The sequence below is a fragment of the Mustela putorius genome, unplaced genomic scaffold, assembly GCF_011764305.1.
Source record: "Mustela putorius furo isolate JIRA1106 unplaced genomic scaffold, ASM1176430v1.1 tig00003898_pilon_pilon_pilon, whole genome shotgun sequence".
NCBI lineage: Eukaryota > Metazoa > Chordata > Mammalia > Carnivora > Mustelidae > Mustela > Mustela putorius.
The window spans coordinates 29,386,644-29,410,571 of NW_025422047.1; the positions used below are offsets into that span (position 1 = coordinate 29,386,644).

General features: G+C 38.9%; 1 protein-coding gene across 5 annotated transcripts in view; it reads left to right on the forward strand.

Annotated features, from left to right (window-relative positions):
- Positions 1–23,928, forward strand: part of AKAP6 (A-kinase anchoring protein 6) — a 514,317-nt gene that overhangs the window by 384,982 nt on the left and 105,407 nt on the right. For all 5 annotated transcript variants that reach the window (XM_045067871.1, XM_013047435.2, XM_045067872.1 and 2 more), the window contains 2 exons: positions 315–463; positions 17,227–17,347. In XM_045067871.1, the coding sequence (XP_044923806.1) occupies positions 315–463; positions 17,227–17,347 (270 nt within the window). The remainder of the gene's footprint in view (positions 1–314; positions 464–17,226; positions 17,348–23,928) is intronic.

Sequence of the window (23,928 nt, forward strand, 5' to 3'; positions counted from 1 at the left end):
AGAATATTATTAAGGAATTTCACAGAATTTTTATGTAAAATCTCATCATACAGTATTATGATCTCAGGGATATTTGGTGATATTTACTGAGTCTTTTGAGAGTTCATTTATTCAGGTCGTATTTTAAGGAGGAACTTATAAGATTCAGATCTAAAATATAACTCTGTAATATGCCCAGCTGATCCCATTAAATCCAGCCCGAAAAGGAGCAGTATAATGATGTGAACAATTCCCATTCTTTGAGTTGTTACACCTCACTTGAAATGCATTCCTTCTGGATTAACACAGCAGTTCCTCTTTGTTTCTCTCTCCAGACTGAGGTTCAGCTGTGCTACCTGGAAGCACAAAGAGATGCTGTTGAGCAGATGTCCCTCAAGCTCTACAGTGAGCAGTACACCAGCAGCAGCAAGAGGAAAGAAGAGTTTGCCGATATGTCAAAAGTTCATTCAGTGGGAGGCAATGGGTAGGGAGCTATTCTTTTTTGTTGTTTGACTGTTGCTAATCTCTACTTTTTCAGTGATTCGCCACCGGTTGGTGTATGACAGGCATTTCCTCCTCAGCACACAGACCCAGGCAGGCTTGGGAGAGTAGGCACGTGTGTCCTGTTGCATTTGTGCAGGAACTGTGGATTTTAGTGGCCCCTGTCATCTAGCCCAGAACATCCTAACTTGGTGGTTCTTTTTTCAAAGCAGCCTTTTTACAAGTTTTGAATCTCTGTTTCAAAGCAAATATGGTAGGAGCATTTGTGGGACTACACTGGGCCTATGGTGTTGGTCTTTCTTCTTCATAAATCTTTTTTCTGTGTTTTGTCTCCTTTTTTAAATTTTACCATTTATTTTAAAGTCTACCCAAGGAACTTTTAAATATCAAAAACTCACTGGAAATTTGGGAGAACAAAATTTTCCTGACAACACAGATATTTAATAATTCTTTAGATACCCTGGGTTAGCCAGTCAGCCTCACATAAAGTCAATTGGAATAACAGACTAGTGCTAGCATTGCCTATGGTACGTGAAAGGACCAGACATCTTCAGTGACCCACCAGTTTCATTCAGCCTGAGACATATGGCTGTATTTACCTTATACTAACTCCCCATACTATTAAATAATTAACTCATGCATTCAGATATTTCCAGTTGGCTTTAAAGTTATGCAAATATTGTGTGTGTGTACATACAGTTTTTTCTCTTTTTGTCTTTTCAGGCTCAGTTCTATTATTTTATAGGTAATTATTAAAGGATAAAACAGTACTAATTAAATTTAATTATTTCATTATTTTAATGACTTAATAATAGTATACTCATAAAAATGGAACAGTAACCTATTTCAGTTTTATACATGAGCCAGACAGCACGGGGGAGAAACTGTTCCCCCAAGTTCCATTACATGTTAATAAACGTCATACAAACCTATGGGGTGTGACTGTAGCCAAAATATTTCCTGAAAAGCCAAGAGGAAAGAAATCTTTTCATGCATTTGTTTGCATTTGTATTTTAAGTGCTTATAGTTACAGATATTTGGGGATAAATTAAGTACCGATTATAAATTCTGTCTTGTGATATAACCCAGGTTCTAAGAATCTAGGGAGAGGAGAAGAGTCATAATTCTATTTAGGAAATGGCAATGGACTTTTCAAATTTTCAAATTTCAAATTTTCAAACCTATGTAGTTTGCTGCTCTAGCAGGGTTATTTTATAAATAGACACATTATGTATATATTTGATTTATCTTATGTGATTCAGGAGATGTTCCTAAGGACTCATAAAAAGAAAAGTATAGCAGCAAATAAGAAAGAAAAGGTTAAATCTTGGAGCATGAACAATAAGCTGTTTTGAGGCTTTTAATGTGCTTTAATTTCTCTCAATGCCTAAATAGTCTTTGGTGTGGATGCAAGCACAAACTTTAGGTCACATTCTCATGTTTTCTAAAAGCCCTGGGGACTGAGCGGGCACCACGTGCTTCTGACCTCAGATTCCAAGGACTCAACCTGAACACTTACTCTGGGCTCCACAAATCATACATTTGCCCTGGGAATTGCTTAGTTAACAACAAGCATTGTTCTGTGAAGTGGGAGTAGGTGAACTTGCCTGATATCCTTTGTTTATGCTCCTTGGGGTGCTGAAGGCTGTGCATTGTGCAGTAATTTAAGAGTGTGCTGAAGAAAAGGCAGCTATTTAATACTAAGGACAAAAACCATATACTCCTTTCTATTTTTTGTTTATATACAGAAAAGCATTGTTGGAGGAATGTATGTGGGTGAGGTTATCTGGGGTGTCCTGCCCCTAAGACTCCCTGCTCCCACAGTCAAATCCTTAATTCTGGAGCCTTAAGAACACGGCCTTGTAAAATTATCTGCTCCAATGATACATAAACTTCATTAACCATTCCTTTTGTTGCATAGAATGAGCATTGTTTCCAATAAGCAACTGTGGGAATAGTGTGGGCTTTCTAGGGTCTTCATTCCAGATACAGATGTCCAAGCCACCAAAGAGAAAATTAAGCCGGTGATACAGTTCATGTATTTTTATTTCCTCCCCATGTCTACGTGCGTACTAAGAGTATGTAGTTGAAAAAATGTATAAGCTACTCCAGGGAAGACTCAGCTGCTAGACAGAATGTGATCTTAAATTTCTACAAAGTTTACATAACCACAGTATTGCTTAGAAATGAATTTTAACCTCTCTGGCTTGATGAAAAGTTCGCTATCAAGGTGATAGAACAGAACTTATATTCAACTATGAACTGTGTGTTTAGCCATCATGAATATGTGTGGCAGAAAGATCTCCCCGAGTGTATGTGAGGCTGTGTGAGCACAAGTAACAGCGTTGTTTACCTATGGGAGACATTTGGCACTGGCTACCGCATCACGAAGTGGGAAACTGGCTTCTAGGAGGGACATGCGATGCATGAGTCACTGACGATTCTCTGTGGGAGCAGACTGGTGCTTTTCATGCCTGCCAATTTAAATGAAAGCGCTTACAGATGGTTTTGTTTCTTTCACCCAGTCAATGTTCCCTGAAGGCCTACTGTGTGAGCAGCACGATGACCTGGGCAGAGTTTATCGAGAACACTTAACCGTATATTTTGTCACGTGTACCCATCCCTTCCTGGCACCTCTTTCTATCAAGAGGTTGTCTGATTTCATTTTTGAAATGAATTCCAGAGATGCTGTTTAATTTACTAAGTAGCATCCTACTTGCTCTCAGGACTTACTGTCGATCACAAACCATGTCTTTTGTTCAGTTTATAAATCATAGTACTGGATGGCAAAAAGGCTAGGTGGCTGGCGTGCCTGGGATGATTGGTGAAGTTGCAGCTGAGACCTCAGTGCTGAGTGGACAGTTCATTCTGATGATTTCATTCAGACCTTGATAAACACTTCTTCCTCTGAATCCTCTGTTGTGCATATTCCATAGTGTATGAAATTAAATTATGGTATTTTTCTACTCTGGAGAAACTGAAGAGTCTTAAGGAGATTTCATTAAAGCCATAAGGAAGTTTGGGCAAAATGGGAGGTAAGCTTAAGTGAAAATAAAATCAATTTCATTTATTTGCCAAATATTACTGATAGGAAGTACAGAGATTAAAGGCCAAAAGGAGAATGCTCACAGTTTGGTAGGAGGGGCCAGTTTGTAAGCAATGTAGACTAAAGGGCCATTAAGTGCTAAGTTTGAGGTCTTTATTGGGTAGGGGCTGTGGCTCCTGGAAGGCAGAGCTCAATTCTGACCATGGTGGGGGACTTGGAGCAGATCAGGAAAGATAGCAGAGAGAGGGTTATGGACTTGGTCCATAATTTTTGAAAGAAGGCTTGGTCAGTGATGTTGAGCATCTTTTCATGTGTCTGTTGGCCATCTGTATGTCTTCTTTGGGAAAGTGTCTATTTAAGTGCTCTGCCCATTTTCTAAAAATTGGATTATTTGTTTTTTTGGTGTTGAGTTGTGTAAGTTCCTTATATACTTTAGATATTAACTTTTGATCAGATAGGTCATTTGCAAATACCCTCTCCTATTCAGTGGGTTGTTTTTTTGTTTTACTGATGGTTGCCTTTGCTCTGCAAAAGCTTTTTATTTTGATGTAGTCCCAGTAGTTTATTTTTGCTTTTGATTCCCTTGCCTTAGGAGATGTGTCTAGAAATATGTTGCTGTGACTGATGTCAGAGAAATTACTGCTTGCTTGTGTTCTCTTCTAGGATTTTTATGGCTTTGGGTCTCGCATTTATTTAGGTTTTTAATCCATTTTGAATTCATTTTTGTGAATGCTGTTAGAAAGTAGTCCAGTTTTGGGGTGGTTGGGTGTTCAGTCAGTTAAGCATCTGACTCCTGATTTTGGCTTAGATCATGATCTTAGGGTTGTGAGATCAAGTCCCATGGCTCTGCACTGGGCATGGAGTCTGCTTAAGATTCTCGCTCTTCCTCTGCCTCCTGCTCCCTATCTCATCCTCTCTCTCTCGAAACAAGAGAAAGTAGTCCAGTTTTTGTTTTGTTTTTTTTTTGTTTGTTTGTTTTGTTTTAACATGTAGCTCTCCAGTTTTCCCAGTACCATTTTTATTGAAAAGACTGTCTTTTCTTCATTATATATTCTTGCCTATGTGTATTGTAGCATTATTTACAATAGACAAGGCACAGAAGTAACCTAAATGTCCATTGATAGATGAATGGATAAGGAAAATGTGGCATGTATACACAATGGAATATTACACAGTCATAGAAAAGGATGAGATCATACCATCTAAAGCAACATGGATAGACCTAGAGGTTATTAGCTAAGTGAAATAAATCAGACTGAGAAAGACAAATACCATAAGATTCCACTCATAAATGGAGTCTAAAAAAAATGAACAAACAAAAAGCAGAATCAGAATGATAGCTACAGAGAATAAGCTGATGGCTGACAGAGAGGAGGGGGTAGGAAGTGAGCAAAATGGTTGAAGTGGAAAGGAAGATCTAGGCCTCCAGTGATGGAATAAGTCACAGGAACATAAAGCAGAACATAGGGAATACAGTCCATCATATTGTAATAGTGATGTAATGGGACAGATGGTAGCTATACTTACGGTGAACATAGCATAACATACAAATCTGTCCAATCACTAAGTTGTACACCTGAAACTAATGTAATATAGTGTGTCAGCTCTACTCAAATAAAAAAGAAAGAAAGAAGGCTGGATCAGGGGAAGAGCTTTTCAATTTAATCTGAACAAATGTTTTTTTGAGCACCTCCAAAGACAGACCATGGTCCCTGCCTTACAGTCTAGGAAGAAAGTGTGGCAGTAAGCCAGTATTTACTTGGAAAATGAGAGATAAGGGGAAGCAGATGTTGCTAGGGGTGCTCGGAGGAAGAGGGTAGGCTCCATGTGGCCAAGCTGCATATGTTGTGCTCTCCACACTCTGCCCCGCTTCTGGTGCTTGGTGTGTACTAGATGCTTAATCAATGAATGGATTCATAAATGAGTAGCTCAAAGTGATCTGGGGCTCAGAGAGAGGGAGCAAAGGTCTGGAATAATCAGCTGCCCGCTGGTTCCATCTGACCGTAAAGCAGAATGGAAAATTGGGGGTGTGTGAAAAACAAGGCTTGTGAAGAAGGTGAAGTCCTGCTCCTGGAGTTAATTATTGAATTCATGGTTCTTGACCAGGGTAGTGTGTGTATCAGAATCAACTGAGGCACCTTTAAGCTAAGAAATGCCTGCCTACCCCACCCCACTGAAAATTCTGATTCAGTAGGCAGGCACGAGTCAAGATATAAATATGTTCTAATGCCCACTTCCAGTTGAGAACCTTTGCACTAGTGGTTTTCAAAGTGTGTTCTTTGAGCCAGCAGTATCAGTATTTCCTGGGAATTTGTTAGAAACGCCAATTCTTAGTCCCACTCCAGACCTACTAAATTGGAAAGTCTAGAGCTGGGGACCAGCAACCTTTGTTTAATGAGTCCTCCAGGTGATTCTGATGCTGCTGTTTGAAAAACACTGCTTTAGTCAGTGAAGATTTTAGTTTAGAAATTAATTGAGAATGTGGAGATTGAATTGGAACTGAAGCCAGAAAGAATTGATGACCCATCAGATGAGGGGAATGAGGAAGAGAGAGAAAGGAGCCACTCTCATGTTCTAATTCCTAGTTCAGGGAAGAGAAAGAAAATAGGAGGATTTAGATTCAAATGAGCTTTGTGTCATTTAACATTGAATATTTGTTGAACAACTGTTAAGTGCAGGCTGTACCGGGGATGCATAGACAATGGGACGCAGTGTGTGGCAGATGGATGTAAATCAGGAAGACCTTCCAGAAGTGTCATGGAATATGCCTCATGGCCAGAAGTGACCATGAGAATGCTTCCTATGGAGTTAGCAGTGTGTACAGACTTCTAGAGCCAGTGAAGACTGCCCGGCATGTCAGTTTTGAAACAATATTCCATCAGTGGTGTGGAGAATAGATTGGCATGGACAAGAGTAGGCTTTGCTCCATTAAGATGCTATTCTAGTCATTCAAGTTAAAAATAGGGCCTGAACTAGGACCATAACAATGGAAGCTCAAAGTTTCCAATGGAAACTGAAGGAAGAAAGTTGAAGACAGGCCTTGGCCACCATGTGTGTAGGGGGCATTAAAGGAGGGGAAATTGAAGAATGGATTTCCATGATTTGGTCTTGTGCTCTTTGACAGATAGAAGGACATGTCACTCACTGAGGTGGGGAAGAAAAAGGAAGAGCAGGAGTGGAGGAAAGAATCTGAGTGTTCGAGACGTGGCTCTTTAGATGGTCTGTGGAACATCCAAGTGTAAATGCCCAGGGAGCAGGTCTAGAGCTCAGAAATGTTTGGGGCTCCTCAACCATGAACAAGAACAGTGTGGCAACTCTGAAGTAGCAGAGGCTTCGAGAGGTGGAACTTACATTATAGTAAACTACTCCTCTACCCAGATGGACATGACATTATCTTTAAGGAATGTTTGTTTGAAAAAAGTATGGTAATCCGAACATTTTGATTTCAGTTGGAATCTTTCCTGCTATATTAAACAAGTCTTCCAAAGTAAAAGGTCCATCATTGAGGATTCCAGGTGGTATCTTGATTGGCAGGAATTAGGGCCATAGTCACCTGTTATTTTCTGTCTCAAAGTTACAGGTAAAAGCTTGTGATCCTAGATTTAGAGTGAACTAGGACTCCTCAGATAGCTTCCAGTGACATAAATGATATTTACCTTTATAGATACTCATTAATTCTCTCTAGTCTAATTTTTTTTTAAAGGAGGAGAGAGTATCTCCTAGATTAAAAATTAAAGACTGGAGTTCTGGTTGGCATTTCACTACTTTTTAGCTGTGTAATTTGATTGGGACACTTAACTTCCTCAGAAGGCAATATCTCTGTCTGTAAAATGGGAATAGTTATCATCAAAAAATTTTAAGTTATCCCTTAAAATTTTTATTAATTTTTTTATTACCAGTGTATAGTTGACATACAATGCTATATTGGTTTCAGGTGCATAACGTAGTGATTCAGCAATTCCATACATTGAGCAGTGCTCACCATAAGTGTAGTTACTGTCACCTACAATGTTATTACAATATGGTTGACCATATTCCATATGCTCTACTTTTCATCTCTGTGTCTTACTAATTTTATAACTGAAGTTTGTGCTTAAGCCCCTTCACCTATTACCCCCTACTCCATATACTTTTGTCACACAGAAGTATAATAATTGAAAAGAAAATACCTAAAATACCTGTAATGTAATAGATATATAAAAGTTAGTTAATGAAATATACTTTGAGAAACTACTATGTTGCAGGGAGTGGTATGAGATGCTAGGAATAGAAAAGATACAAAAAACTTAAATCTCTGTAGTCCTGTCTCATGAGGGAGAAAGACAAAGACACTGAGATACATCCTTATGAAACAGTAAAATTCAAGGTAGAGTGTACTACGGGGGTACCTAGGAGGTCTGCCTAATCAGGGAGTTTTTTTTTTTAAATAAAGATTTTATTTATTTATTTGACAGAGAGAAAGAGGTCACAAGTAGGCGGAGAAGCAGGCAGAGGGAGGGAGAAGCAGGCTCCCCACTGAGCAGAGAGCCCGCTTTGGGGCTCAGTCCCAGGGCCCTGAGATCATGACCTGAGCTGAAGGCAGAGACTTAACCCACTGAGCCACCAGGTGCCTTGACCCTGGAGGTTTATGATGGGAGGGAATATCTGAGCTCTCATAAAAGGTGCACAGATATTAGCTATTAGAAAAAGGTTGGGTAGAAGGACGGTGAGGATGTCAGCTACAAGACTAACTTTGTAGGGAGCGTATGTATGTGTGAGACTATGTGTGTATTGAGGGCTTACTATAAATAACCATTTGATGTTGTTGAAGCAGAGGGACATGGAACTCTTTTTTGACTCTGCTTCCTGGGATCAGGAGGGAATACTAAGTAAGTTCTTAGGGACTTCTACTCCAGTGATAAAGTTCTAGAAGATACCTCAGTCTCATTGGTCATATGTCAGGCTTCCTCTGGCGATAGGGAAACTCGGGCAATGTCTGCAGATGGAGACATAGTCAAGGCCTATGCCCTGTATCTGAAAATATACAAGTAATCCCCTCCTCACAACACAAGGTTTTGGTGTAAATTTTACTCCCCAATACAAACAGGATATACAGGTAATTCCCAAGCACAACAGGCTGAACTAAATGGACTTTATATGGACAAAAGGTTAAGTTTGGCAGAAAGGATGAGGCCATTTTCCTTCAGAAAAGGAAGCATCTCTGTATTGCTATGAAAAAACATGCACAGATATCTATAAAGCATCACCAAAGGGAAATAATTTTGACAAATGAAAACAAATACATCACTATTTAAACTATTGTTTGATTAAAGATCAAATTTGATTCTCTAAATTAATTAAGCAGTAAGATACACTGAATGATTTTAACCACCTGAGAAGGGATATAATCACCCTGGATTTTACTGCTGCAGGGTGATCGTCCTCACTTTGTGTTGAAACCGTGTCAGTAATACGGTTTCTGCAGGTAGACGAACATAGATGCCTACTCATACTCTTTTCCTCACACAGAATGACCATTTTGAATTTGTGCTCAGTGGGTGTTTTGGGAACATTGCTACATAAAATGTCTTCTTTTTGGTACACACCAGCCATAAAATGGAGTACTATCTCTTATTTGTGCTAACGTTGGTAATGCACTCACAGACCAATCACTAGGCAACCCAAAGAAACTTTACTTACACCACAAATTTCTACTTTCTTCCTCTGACTCTTGTCCTGTCTCAATCTAATGAATAGCTGATCGGTGTGCATTCCGTGGTTTGTTTTTTTGTTTTTGCTCCATCTTTTGTACTCTGATGTTATTAAATACTCAGATCACAATACATCATACACTCAAAAAGAGCAAGAGCTGTGTGGTTACCTTCTGGGTGACTGATATTCTGGGTATTATGCAATTTTTAGACTAGGTCTTTCTGGGCTAAAAAAAAAATCTCACTGGTAGAAATGTACTCATCGGAGTCATGATATTATACCCTTTTAATGTGCAAATACATTTAACTAATTTTAGACCTGGACAGTCTTCCACTTCAGTGATCTAATGCCATCCGTGCCAGGATCCAGCAAAGGGCAAACCAGAGAGGCAGAAGCGTACTTTCTGGGAAACTATTACTTCCATGTTAAAAATAAGTCAACTAAGAAAGATACATATTTGTATCTCCCTTCCATGTTAATTTTTGTAGTGCTTTGGAGAGTTGATGAGGCCCACTAAAGAGGCAGAGAGATGCTAGCAGGGACAATTAGAGGGTACCAAAGACAGAGTTAATCTACCTCGTTGTAATGGGCAGAGCTTAACTCTTCTCATTAAAATGTATTCCTTTATTCATTCCCCCCATCTTCTTCACAAAGGATTTGAGTCAACTTACAAAAATATTTACAATAAAATAAGATAAATATTTGACTGAAATAAGTTAAGCAAAAGTAAAATGTGTGTCAGAAAACAAATGAATGCATAGTCTCTGCATGTTCTCAAGAGGTGTTGTAATTTGGCTCTCAATTTTCCATACTAAGGAAAAGAAAAAAAAGTCTCCTCCATCATAAAATTCATGGTGTCCTAAGATTCAAATTAATATATATCGAGGGAAGCACAGTTTCTTATGCCACTGAGACCTGAGGAGTTTCTCTGGTAGTTCTTTAAGAAGACAGGCTTCTGTGATACTACATCCGTACAAGAGAAATGAAATTCCCAGGGCAATTTGTAAATGTAGGTTGAAGAAATGATGTCAAAGCATAATTCAGTAAAAGCAGGTCCACAAGTAAGTAAAAACCCTGTGGTCTGAGCATAACACTCTCTGGGCAGGTCGGGCTCGGTGATGGAGATCATTCTAAGTGGGCTCTCCATGTTAATTCTGCTGACAGCCTATTGTTAGAGATTAAGTGGCAGAGAGTAATTTCCAGATTATTTACTTCTTCCACGAACCCTAGGAGTAAATACTCTTTATTGCCTACTAAATCTTTGAGAACCAGTGAGGCCTAGTGTGGGGTAGTCCTTTGACAAAAGGGTAAGCTGCCCAGTTCACCCCGCTGTGCCAACAGCATGTGTAGATCGAGTCCCCTCTAACACACAGAGGATAACATGGGAAGATTTACTCTTTTCTTCTCTTTAAATGACATCATCTCTTGCTTTGTAGTGTCCCTCCATTTGTGTCTGAATCACTACCAATTCTAAATTCTTCAGAATGTTTCTAGCTCTTTGGCTAGAACTTAGTCCAGTGTATTTATCTGGGAATTTAGATAAAGGTCTGACTTCCCTGACAGCCTCACAGAAGCCTCCAAATACATCCAGAAGTCTACAGTGATATTTCTAATTGATAGTTTCTAAGCTCGGAGGTTAGAATTTTGTTCTGCCCCATGGCTTTTGTCACAGTAACCACTGTTTATGGACAGGCCACCCATGAGTCCATGAGAAAGTGGGGCCAGTCATTAACAAATTTGTAGGGTTGATTTTCTTTTTCTCAGGCATTTTCACATGTATGTGGGCATATATGAGAGTTGAGAAAATTACTGCGGGAAAGAACTCCATATTCCTTTTTATTTATTAATGGCAAAGGCAGGCTGCTTTTCTCTTGAGGAAGTCGCTCATGAATTTTCATTCAAAATAGTAAATTAGTGTCCACACTTTAATATGTTTAGAGTGGAAAGGGATTCTACATGCAACTGTGCATATCAGATTCCATGTCTAGAAAGCTGAATTTTATTCTTTAATGATATTATGAGTGGGCCAGGTGCCCCTGTTCCATCTCCCTTCTGTGCTTACATGCCAAATGGAGTAAAGGGTGACGGGAAATTTGGATCTATGATTAGTATTTTACTTCAGTAAAATTCTTAAACCATATTTGTACAAGATTTTGTTACCACTACCTTTAGTGTCTTTTTTGAAAAACAGAGGCAAACTTCCTTGAGCAAATAATGTTAACAGTGAACAGTTAGTGAATATTTGGGGAAAGAATCAATATGCTAAAGAAGCTAGGAAAATTGGATCATTTAATAGGAGTCCCACTATAAAGAAGCTGGTATTTCAGGAATCAGTCCTGTGTTTTTGGATGTGTTTATGTGAAATGAACCATTAAGCATATGAAAGATGGAGTCTTAAATTTAGCTCCCAAATATATATGACTCAGACTTAGTAGAAAAACTGCCAGGACTTTTTAGTGTTATCTTTTCTTCAACCAATAATTGCTCTATTTTGATGATTTCTTCATTTGGTTGTCTGTTTTAATCAAAATTCCTCAGTGGGCCAAGCTGAAACCTCATATATTCACACACACCTTCCATTGATTTCACTTGGGTGAAACTTTATCTTTTAAGCAAAGTTTAAGTTGAAATGTTGAGTTAATGATGCTCACTTTAAATACCAAAGGCTGAATGCATTTATGTATTCAAACACTTAGCTAGTCAAACATAACTCCCATCAGGGTTTAGAGGAAGGATTATTTCTTAAACTATGCTAGCCTTACAAATAATGTATTGCTATCCAATCTGCAGAAAAATGATACTGAATAAGCTTGTTAGTATTTTATTTCTGTGGTGAAAAGCCCTGGAATCTTTTTGTAACCTTGAAAAAGCAGAGTAAAATGGCAGACAGGATTTTGGGAATTTTTTTTGTCGATTACCCAGACTAGTTAACCCAAACTTAGAAATAAACATTAAAGAAAAATTTGCACATATATTACTCCATAGTCTTGTCTCCATGTCTGTTAAATTCTCTGTGAGTTAAGCATGTTCATAATTCTGCACGTATCTAATGAAAATGGACTTTGAGTTAGAAGGCTATTTCTCCTCATCACATGCATAAGCTTTCAACCTCCTCAAATGGGAATATTATACCTACAACAGTGTCCAACTCTTTTATTGTGAACCCATTTCAGATGGAGTATATGGCAATTTAAAGGAGAAGTATCCAAAAGAATACCATTTTGGTGATGTGTTTGCTTTATAACACTTTCCTAGAGTATTTATGAGTTTGCTTTGTAACATTTTCATAAAGAATATAACAGATCCATAGGCTACTGAGAAGTTATGCTTTGAGATCTTTTAACAGAGAATAGATTACATATTTGAGTGGAGGAATTAACACAAACCGAAACACGACAGAAAATTTTATGAGGAAAATCCCTCCAAAAGAGTAGTTCCCGTGTTTATATCCCTTATAAGATTGTGAGCCACCTGCCACAATTTCAGCTGCCTCTCTCTCTTCTAAAAAGAGAGACTAGGACCTTGTCACCGTGAATTCAAGAAAAGAACCTCGTTCTGAATTCAATCGATAGAATCAGCATATTCCTCAAAGGGATATAAAACTGTTAACTAGTTCTAGCTACTAGATAAATTCACTCATCTATGATCCTCTTGATAAATTCACTCATCTATGATCCTCTCTGTTTTCTTGTATAGTACCTGGCACTTTGCCTGGAAGACACCGTCTTGCACAAAATTACTTGAAAAACACTTCACACACCTTTGCAGGTAACATAAACAATAAGAAAGTAAGCTACTTTCTTACCTAAGAATTTTCCTGAAATAGTGAACACACTTAATTGCATTCATTTCAGAAGCTTTTGAAGAATCAAGAAAGAAATTCTAGTAATTTGTTTGTGATTGGCTACGAAGTTACATATTTGATTTCACTAAATTTGTAAAGTTCCGAGGTCTTTTCTAAGCTGGGAATTAACACACGGCCAAGAATCTGAAATTAGGCACAAATGCTTAAAATAAATGTTTTTGTCTTCAGTATTAGGACCTTACAAGAATTGTTGTTTGGAAAACACTACTGTCGATTCTATACTAATGAAGCAAAATATGAAACCAAAGCATTTACTGTAGCTAACAAACTCAAGCCTACATATTCTCAGCTAAAATGAAAATAGACTAGACTGCAGAAAGGGGGAGTATCTGTGTTAGGTTCATTTGCCTCTTGTGGGTCTTCTGTGTAGACTCCCTGAGAAGAAAGTTGAGGTACATTTAACTAGAAGAAATGGGTTTTTGTTCTAAGCCCCTTGCTAAAGGGAATCATAAAGCTCCATAGATAGAAAGGTATGGTTAAGAGCCAGTGAAAAGATGTCATCGTTCTGAGTATTTTACCATGTAATGTATGTTTGGTTTATTTCAGTCTCCTTAATTTTCAGTGTAGAAAAGGGGAAGATGTAGGAGGAATGGAGGGGGGAGAGCTCACCTCAATTGAGAAGCTACTGCACATAATCTGTAAGTAAGAAATGCACCATTATCATGGACTTGAAGGCAAAACCTCACCTTCAGAAGGAGGGACCAAGCCTGTCTGTGGCACGGGTTGTGCTGGTAGTGGCATCGGGGGAGGAGACCCTATTGTCTCTGCCACATGCTGCTCTTCTGAAGCCACTCTTGCCCAACTAAAGGTTTGTGGCTTCAGTAGCTACCTTCACTCATCATCGTTCACCAGGTGCTATGCTGAGCACTAGAAATGGAAGATAAATTCATTTCTTACCCTTGAATTGTTTGGTCCTAATCAAAATTTCTTTTCTGCATGCACATATGAAAGAGAAAACAGGCCCCTTTATTCTCCTTGCTGACTGATAGTTTTTATGAGACATTCTAAGCACATAATTTCTTGGTAAATAAGGGGAAAGCTTGCTTCAAGATCAGAGGCCCAGTTCTTTAACACAATGCTTATAGCATCCCCTAATAAATTAACATCATAACTGGGGAGCTATCTCTTGGGGTAAATGCTGTTTTTCAGATTTATTTCTCTCCCTTCTTTTTTCTAAGATGGCATCTGGGTTTATGTGACCTTGTGATTCTGAGGTGTGATGAGTTTCCCTGGGCTCACCAAGGCTCTTGGGTAGGGGCTGTCTGGTTTTGTTTGAATGGATTTTGCCCTAGGTATTCCAAAGTTGATCCCCACAGAGCCCATGGCTGTGTTGTTATCTCTTGCTTGGTCAGGAGGTATTTCTGCTGACTAAGCCTCATCTCAACCCCCACTCACCCTGCCAACTCTGTGAGGTCTGGCTTCAGAGGCCCCCCTGCCTCTCCTTGGGGTCAGTGTGCCTTTGTTGCCCTGCCAGCACCTCTGTCAGATTCACTGGGTGAACTCCTAGAAACCTCTTGGGTGGGGAGGGTCAGGTGGGGAGTGAGAGAACAGTGTCCTCATCCAGAAGATAAAAGAACAGGTAGCAAAGGGAGTCCTGACCAAAGTTCTCTCTGATTGTAGTGTTCCCACTCCAGGTGATGGTGAAGTCTCTTCTCAGACTTCCAAGCAGTAAAAGGAGCTGACATCCTGGTGCTTTTGACTTTCCTTTCAACCTGTCTCACATACCTCCTCTCCAGGTCTTAGTCCAAGATAGGGAAGGATCCACATTTTAGCAGGAGCCCCTCTTGCTTTTATTTCTGTCTTATTTAAATCCACTGATATGGAAAAGGTGAACTTTTCTCTTTATTTCTCCTTTGCTATTTTTACTATTCACCAGAATCATACTTCCTTAATTTGGGGGGGTGACATTTCCCTTTTTAAAAAATTTTTATTTATTTATTTGACAGAAAGATAGGGAGAGCCAGAGACTACAAGCAGGAGGAATGGCAGAGGGAGAGGAGAAGCAGACTCCCCACTGAGCATGGGTACAACATGGGGGGTCCGTGCCAGGACCCTGGGATCATGACCAGAGCTGCAGGCAGACGTTTAACTGACTCAGTCACCCAGGTGCACACCCACCCACCTCCGACTTTCTCCTGTTTTTATGGCTAAAATGTGGGAGGGTGCACGGAGAGAGAAATGATGACTGTAATTCAGGTGGTATTTCTAAATGACTGTCCCTGTCCTGTGAGCAAATCCTTGTTAGTCATTCCTTATTAGTCGCTCAGAGTTAATAAACAAAGCTTGGTGGTTTGTCCCTGTTACAGTGGTTTTGTTTGTTTTTTAGTATTTTGAAATGGGATACTAGTTCAGATTTCTCGTGTTTGCTGGAATTCCTTGCTATTCAAAGCAAGGCCTGAATGCAGAATCTCAGGCCCCACCCTAAAATTACTGAATCGGGACCTGCATTTCAACAAAATCCTCATCTCTGTCACGTGCACATTAAATCTGAGAAACCCTGCTCTAGGCCACCAGAGCCTTGCTGAAGCTTTTGGTCACATCACCGGTGCCCAACATCAGCATTCAGTTAAACGTCAGTTCTACGTGTCAGCCAGCGAGCATCCTTGCCCCTGGATGCTTATGGTCTTCATCAGTAATCTTTGTAATTACGGTAAGATAATTAAAATAAAACAAGCTGTTCTAGATCTAGTCTCCTCGGTCACCAGACACACCTTCAGTTTTCTTTGACAGATCGATTAAGATTAAATTAAATTATGAAAAGTGAATGTTCATTTTTGTGGAAAGTAGCCATTTAATGTATAGAGACAGGAACAAGGTAGTAATAAGATACTCACTTGATAAATCCAGATTCATACTTGAGCCCGCTGCTTTGCTGGTTCTGATAGGGTTTTGCTCTGTTACAGTTTGGCAAGGATGTGGTTTCTTTTAGGGAGATGATTTTGGGGGGAAGGACAAAGTCATAGTTTTTCATCCTGCACTTTCATTTTCTGATCACAGTGTTTTAGAAGAATCTGGGCTTTACTTATTCACCAGGCTTTCAATAGAGAATCACATTAATCCTTTTAAGCTCCTTATTCTAATGATTTATTTTGTTGAAAACCAGAGTGATCCTCCTTTGAATTTTAATGATTGCTGGCTATTCAAAGATTCATTGTTTTGACTTCCTGTCCTTACCTTTGTTTCCTACACGTCTGTGGGGAACACCTGTCTAATACTGGATCTGCCCCTGGTTCTCACCGGCTTACCAGAGTCACTCAAGCCTATCTCTGAGTGTTAAGCTGAAATGCTGGCTACTCATCCATGACAATAAATGTAGGATATATGTTTGCAGAGATAGGCAGATAGACAGCAGAGGGACAAATAAATGATTGAGTCGTTTCCTGGGGAAAATGATATTTCAGATCGGATAATAAATTGTGATCGTTGTAGAGAAATTAGTTGAATTAGTATTCTTTTTTTTTTAAGATTTTATTTATTTATTTGACAGACAGAGATCACAAGTAGGCAGAGAAACAGGCACAGAGAGAGAGAGGAGGAAGCAGGCTCCCTTTTGGGCAGAGAGCCTGATGTGGGGCTCAATCCCAGGACCCTGAGATCATGACCAGAGCCAAAGGCAGAGGCTTTAGCCCACTGAACCACCCAGGCGCCCCTTGAATTAGTATTCTTAATCATAAATGTATTTCGGATGCGACATCTATGAAAATCTAGTGGGCAAGAAAGAGGTTTGAATTTTGAGGGTGCTATTCTGACCCAAAATTCTGGACCCTGTTCCCTTCACAAGGCCCCGACCCTTCATTTCTCAGTCTGTTAAATATGGCAGCACTCTCTTCCAAGGACATAATAGTAGTCATTTTGTTCAAGTGCTGTAAATCCTCAAAAAGGGTTAGCGAATGGAAATAGTCTTGATACATCTCAGGTATGAGCCCTGGAATAACATGTTATGTTTTCAAAATCTAAGAAATGCTATGTCAGAGGCTTGAGTTTCTATTTTGCCCACCGCATAACCACACCGAGAATTTTTCCCTTCTCTTTTCACAGGTATCACCTAGATACATCATGGGTTTTCAAGAATATATTATTCTAATATGAGATTTTAACAACTACACTGTATTTATGCATAATACATTTTGTGCCTTATCTTCAGGCTTCTGGACTTTGATTCGGAATATCAGGAGCTCTGGGATTGGCTGATTGACATGGAGTCCCTCGTGATGGACAGCCACGACCTGATGATGTCAGAGGAGCAGCAGCAGCATCTTTACAAGGTTAGAGCTACCCTTCTTGCCTTTACCTTGCTGTGGAAGATCTGATTAGCCTGACAAGTCTCTCTCTCTCTCAGGATATCTTTGCGTTCATTGTATGTATCATGGTGTCTATTAGAATTCCCTTCCCTGTCCCCAAACTCATTTCCATCCCTTGTGTGCTGACAGGCTGCACCGACATCATAATTGCAAGAAAGTTCCCTTTATCACATTCTATTTGGTGTAATTCTATAGAAGGACAAAGATTTATCTCCAAGATGAATAGCAATAAATGAAACCGCATTAATAAATAGACTGAAACAAAATGAAGGATAAATGGACTGGTAACATTTAACAAAATGTGTTTTCATTGGAGCACTCAGGTGGATTCTATCCACCCCTCAGATCTTTCCAGAGAAAAAAAGAAATTTGCCTCCAGTTTGACTTGCTACTTCCAGGGTACAGGGATCATTCAATTTAATGTTTATTAGTGATACACAGAGCAGACGTTGTCATATCAACTCAATACATTTGTGTGTGATTTAAAAAAACTGGCTTGGAACTTATATATCGATTGCAGGCAATCCATCTAATAACTATCTATATTGTTCTTCCGTGTCTGCTAATTCACCCTTAGCTTAATATGTTTTACCAATTCTACTTAAATAGCCTTAGAAGTTCTTACAAAACAGCTATGTGATTTTGACTGAAAAAATGGTTGCAAGATTCACAGCGTCTGCAAAAGCTGTCGGGGAGGGTAGAGGGACTTTCCACTGAAATATCAGATTGCAGTAAATCTTCCTCATTTAGGCAATTTTTATTGGAGTAATTCTGACAGTTGTCATCCTTGAATTGCTTTGAGCATATGGCATATTTCAAAGAGCAGATTGTGAATCATAAAAAATAAAATTAATAACTAACCACAGAATCAGCAACAGTATAATGACAAGAAACAACTACCCTCTAGCTTTTAAAAATTTCTTGTAGAATAAGAAGTACATTCAAGGTCAAATAAAAGTTGTCTCCTTTCTTCCTCATTTTTTATCATTTTAAGTTACCTTTCCTAAATATGTTATTTTAACTTTTACCTTCTCTAAAGAGAGAACTTTATTTATACTTTTCAAGGGTCGGTTGACTTTAATTAGTGTCCCCTGAGAATCATCTTGGTTAAGAGAAGATATAATCTCCCCAAGGAGTCAGCAAATGGTGATATTTTATTCCTGAAAGAATTCTACCAACATTAATCGAGTTTGTTGACTACTAGCTATTTCCTGTATGGCTAGTCATCCACATTAACAACAAAACTACCCAGTATATCTTCTAGCCTAACATGTCTGGAATAACAGTCTTCAGCTAGTGTAAACAAATCAAGGTGAGTTCACATTTCATGTCAGGATCAAGAATTATGTATGAAAAATGCCCATTAATCTTATCAATTTATTGATAGAAAATATTAGTTTCATTCCTAATAAGCATTAAAAATTGAACAAAACAGGAAAAAATAATACAAAAGTTAACTAACCATAAGCCATTATCTCAGATGTTATTGCACTCATGATGCCAAATAAGATTTCTTTTCTTCTTGATGCATTTTGCATTTTGCACATAAACCACAATTTTTTTTTCAGTAGTAGTGCTATTCTTTGTTAAAATCACATCCATATAATTTACATCACAATTAATAGGAAATCAGTCTTTTTTTTTTGTGGTTTCCTTATAAGTGCTCTGCCTAAGAATTCCCATTCTGGTATATTGAAGGCCATTATTCCACCCACTCATACTCTTGGATTACAGCATTTTCCCAAACATTTTCCATACTGGGGTTCTTTATTTGTGACTCACGTCCTGTCATCATCTTTCTGCTCTGAGGTGTTAATGCAGCTAAGTTCATGAGACTGGCCCAAACTTTGCATTTGGCTTATAAGCAAATTTAAAGATTACCTATACACCAAGGGCAAATGCTACAGATCTGTAGAGTCTTCCTTTACACAAGCCCCCACATTATTCCAGAGGTTTAGGAACCTCCAGAGCAATCTGAGGATATTGAGTAAGGAGTCGTTGAGAACTCAGGGTGGATCCCAAATTAGAAAAAATGATGGAGGAAAATTAATTTCAGGTCTTCATCTAGAATCCTCAGGGATTTTCAGGTTAGGTCAACATTTTCCATGTCCCATTCCTCTGTTCCAATGTGCCTTTTCAGAAATCAACTGAACTGATGACCTGGGGGAGGAGGGTTTTGAGCCTATGAATCACAGAGACCCCAGAATAATAGCACTTCTCAGTTGGTGCCCAGGCCTTCCTCTGCTTTCAGTTACATTTGAGACTTTAATCTTTAAATTTGTTGTCCTTGGAAGATATCAGTGCTCTACCAGCATTTTTCATCAAGGGCACCACTGACATTTGGGACAAAACCATTTTTTTTTTCTGGTCAGTGGGACTCCCCCTTCCCCTGTGGGGCATTTATTATTCACATTCCCTAGTCTTCAAGACCATTCAACAGGATGCCCAACCCATGTCATGGCACTCCAGTCCAGCTCAACCCATGTACATCTTCTTCCTTTCTTAAAATGCTTCTATAACACTAAGAAACATGCCTTGCTCTTAGATTGTATACATTGTTAAGCAAAACACCTTACATAGCTGATACTGAATTAACGGTCATTGAGTTCAAAGGTCAAGGATGAGTGCTCACTTTGTTCGGCAGCACATATACCAAAAAATTAAGGGTGAGAATGAAGTTCATGTTTGCTGATATTATCATAAAGAATGAAGGTGAAACCTTTCAGAGAGACCTTCACCTGAGTGATGGTAAAATCCCAGGGGCCATAGACCAAGTATGATTCTTGTTATGGTAGAATTCAAAACCTTTTCTCTCCTCTCCTTGGGGGGCTCTCTGTATTTCATCACTCAGCTCCTTTCCTGGAGTAGATAGTCATGCCCAGATCCTGACTCGTGACATGTACTACACAGACTTAGGTTGATTCCCCAAAGTCCACATTTGGAAATGTTGGTTTAGAGAAAGCCTACTAAGATGGTAGTCAACAAGAGTGAAGAGTTTTTTAGCCTTTTCCACATAAGGCACTACTTACCTGACTTTCCCTATTTATTTTATACTCTAGTCTCTGCCAGAAAATCGTCTGTCCTTAACCCCTAGATATGTAACTCCAGATAAATACCTTCGATTATTCATTCAGCAGAGCTCCTGGGCTGGGCACCTATTGTGATATGTCGGTTACCCCAAGCCAGCAAAATGCCACAGGGACTTCTTAGAGGAAAAGAGTTAGATTTAACGGGCAAAGAATACATTGACACCACCTGACATAATTTAGAATTTTAGCATTACGAAGGACAACAAAGTAGAATTTTCTGTTTAAACCATTTCTTGTTATTTTCTGTTCATTAGAAATTTAAGACCATTTTCTTTCTAATTAACTTTCAACAGCAGGGTCTTAAGAGCAACTTGATTCTTATTTAAAAATGACCACTCCCTCAAAAATATTTTCTTCCTTGTTTTGAGACAGCGAGCCATCCTGCCAGTGTCTTTCCTTCTCCCGTCTTTGTCTGGCCCAGTTGCCCAACCTCTGAGCAGGGACCTTCTATAGCTCTTTTCTAATAAACACTGGCAGTATTGTCAGCCTAGAAAACACAAAAGTAGTTCTTTCTTATTTTTTCTTCCTCAGTCTGAGACTCACCTCCAAGGAGAATTTGCTCCCACTCTCTCACTTTCTTTTTCTTCATTCCTCCTACCTTCCTAAGTAGGACAATTTAATTTGTCAAAAGTAACCACCGTGATTTTGAAAGTTCAGCTCCTATTTGGACTGGAGTTACGAAGCCGGAATTCATAATCACGGGGAGCTGTCACTCTGCCGGTCTGCATGTGCATTAACTATTAATGGAGAAATATTTAAAACCCACTTGCAAAGGAAAAGCTCCATTTTTTTCATTTCTACAGATCAAAGGTGGCATTATTCTTGGGCTCAGGGAAGCTCAAGACATCTCCTCCCCATCCTGTGAATTTTATAGACTAAGTGACCTCGAAGCATCATCAAGATTGGAGAGGCTGGAGCTCAGGCTGCTGCTTGTTGCTGTCCTGCCCTCGGTGGCAGACACAGCTGACTTGGGAGTGCTGTGAGGCTGTGCCCGGTCAGGGGCTCCTTCCCTTGCCACAGAGCACTGCCCATTCTCTGCCACCTACGAAGCCCAGATAACAGAGCCCTTAGTGAGCCTGGATTAGTATGGGCTTCCAGAGTCCAAGGGTTAATTTCAAGGGCCACATTCAAAAGTTGCATTCTGGCAATTATTGTTATACTTGAACAAGAGCTGTTTTCAGAGAGTAGGAGGCTCACGAAAGCACCGCATTTATAGATTTGTTCCTTGAGAGGATGGCTTAGCTGCTCCTCATCAACAAGGTATTAGCTTATATGATTTCTAAGGGACTAAAATAATGCTTACAGCTGAAAGATTATGTAACATTAGTACCCATTTTAACTAAGGTCTTTATACTTTCAAGGAATTCACACAGGAGATTTTATATTTCATCTTGAGGGCTAGTTACTCTCATATAGTTCTGTTTTTATGGGAAAAATGCAAGTGTCCTCTATATTTCTGTTGGTATAAGTATTAAACAAATATGTCCGCTGTGCAAATGGAAAAAGACTGCCCATTTTGCATAATCCAGTGCTCACTAAGCAGACTGATTAGATTTTTTAACTCTGCTCTGGATTTGAGGTTGCTTATAAGAATTCACAGGAAACCCTTAAAAATATTTTTAACACATAAATATAAATCAGAACTGGGGAAAATAAACATAGACTAATCTCTTTCAGTGAGAAGAGTTAATATATAGGCATATAGACTGTATGGTCCTATGCACTTACTAAAGATACTAAAATTTCACATTGGGTTTCCTGGTAGTAAAAGCAAAGAGGGAAATGTGCTTAATTGCAAAATTTACATTTTCCCTGAGGGGGAAAAAAATTACACTTCCTTTGAAGAAATTAAGTTTATTTTGATACTTAGATATGAAAACACTTTCTGTCAGGAATTTTTTTTTTAATGTAAGGGATTAGAATGGCATGGTAGTGAAATGTTTAACTACTAATATTTCTTATAAGTAAGTTTCTAAACATAATACTTTTACTTTTTTTAAAGATTTTATTTATTTATTTGACAGAAATCACAAGTAGGCAGAGAGGCAGGGAGAAGGGGGGGTGGGGAGCAGACTCCCTGCTGAGCAGAGAGCCAGATGCGGGGCTTGATCCCAGGACTCTGGGATCATGACCTGAGCCGAAGGCAGAGGCTTAACCCACTGAGCCACCCAGGCACCCCTAAACATAATACTTTTAACAAGTGAATTGTTTTTCTCTAACTCTGTTGCCAGATAACATTTACAGACTTTGAACACAGCTCTCAACCACAGGTGGTTCCTTTCAATGATAGTTTGGCCAGGTGAGATTAATAAGAGAAGACATCAATATTACATACTTGAAAAGAAGAAGGTAGGGGCTCCTGGGTGGCTCTCAGTGGGTTAAGCCTCTGCCTTCGGCTCAGGTCATGATCTCAGCGTCCTGGGATGGAGCCCCACATCAGGCTCTCTGTTCAGTGGGCAGCCTGCTTCTCCCTCTCTCTCTGCCTGCCTCTCTGCTTACTTGTGATTTCTCTCTCTGTCAAATAAATAAATAAATCCTTAAAATTAAAAAAAAAAAAAAGAAAAGAAGAGGGTACTAGGAAAGTGAGGGAGAACTATAACCTTGAAGAGAAAGAAAAACAGTTGAAATTACTTAATATACAACTAACCAAACAAAAATGAGTAATCTAAAACAAAACAAAAAGAGTAAACTAAGATCATGGGTGAATGAACAAATAAGAAAATTCTAAAAAAAAAAAAAATTCAAACAAATAAAAAGAGAACTAAACACTGAAAGAAGAATTGTTTTAGGGAAAAAAAAGATAAGAGAAAGAGATACATTTTAAAGGAGAAAATTGTCACTTTTAGAGAATTCGGGTGTGTATTAAAAGATAAGCATTACAACTTTTTAAAAGAAATGAGTATGGAGTAGGATTAGAAATTCTGGGGAATATAAAGCACAGTGTAAAAAGAAAAATGGGGCATGATTGACTTTATTTTATAACAATTGATGCCAAAATGATGTTGTTATGGCTATGAACCATCACAGAAAACAGATTAATCCTGCTACCCCTGTATTCTATAAATTCACAAATATCAACCCTCTGCAGCAGTTCACTTTTGTTTTGTTCTGTACCAGATTGATCAAAATAATTTCAACTATAGTCCAATACCTTTATGACTGAACCTAAGCGCCTAAAAATGTAATACTAGGGTGGTTCATAGTCCAGGTTGTAGTAGCTGGGCTTAAAATAGAAGAAAATCCATTACCTTTTTGAAAAAAGAATTTTTTTTTTGAAAAAAGAATTTTTACATGTTGGTGTACAGAACAGAAGTATGTGTCAAAAAATTATATGCTGGGGGTGCCTGGGTGGTTCAGTCGGTTAAGCATTTGACTTGTTTTCGGCTCAAGTCATGATCTCAGGGTCCCGGGTTTGAGCCCCTTATCTGGCCCCACACTCAGCAAAGTCTACTTGAG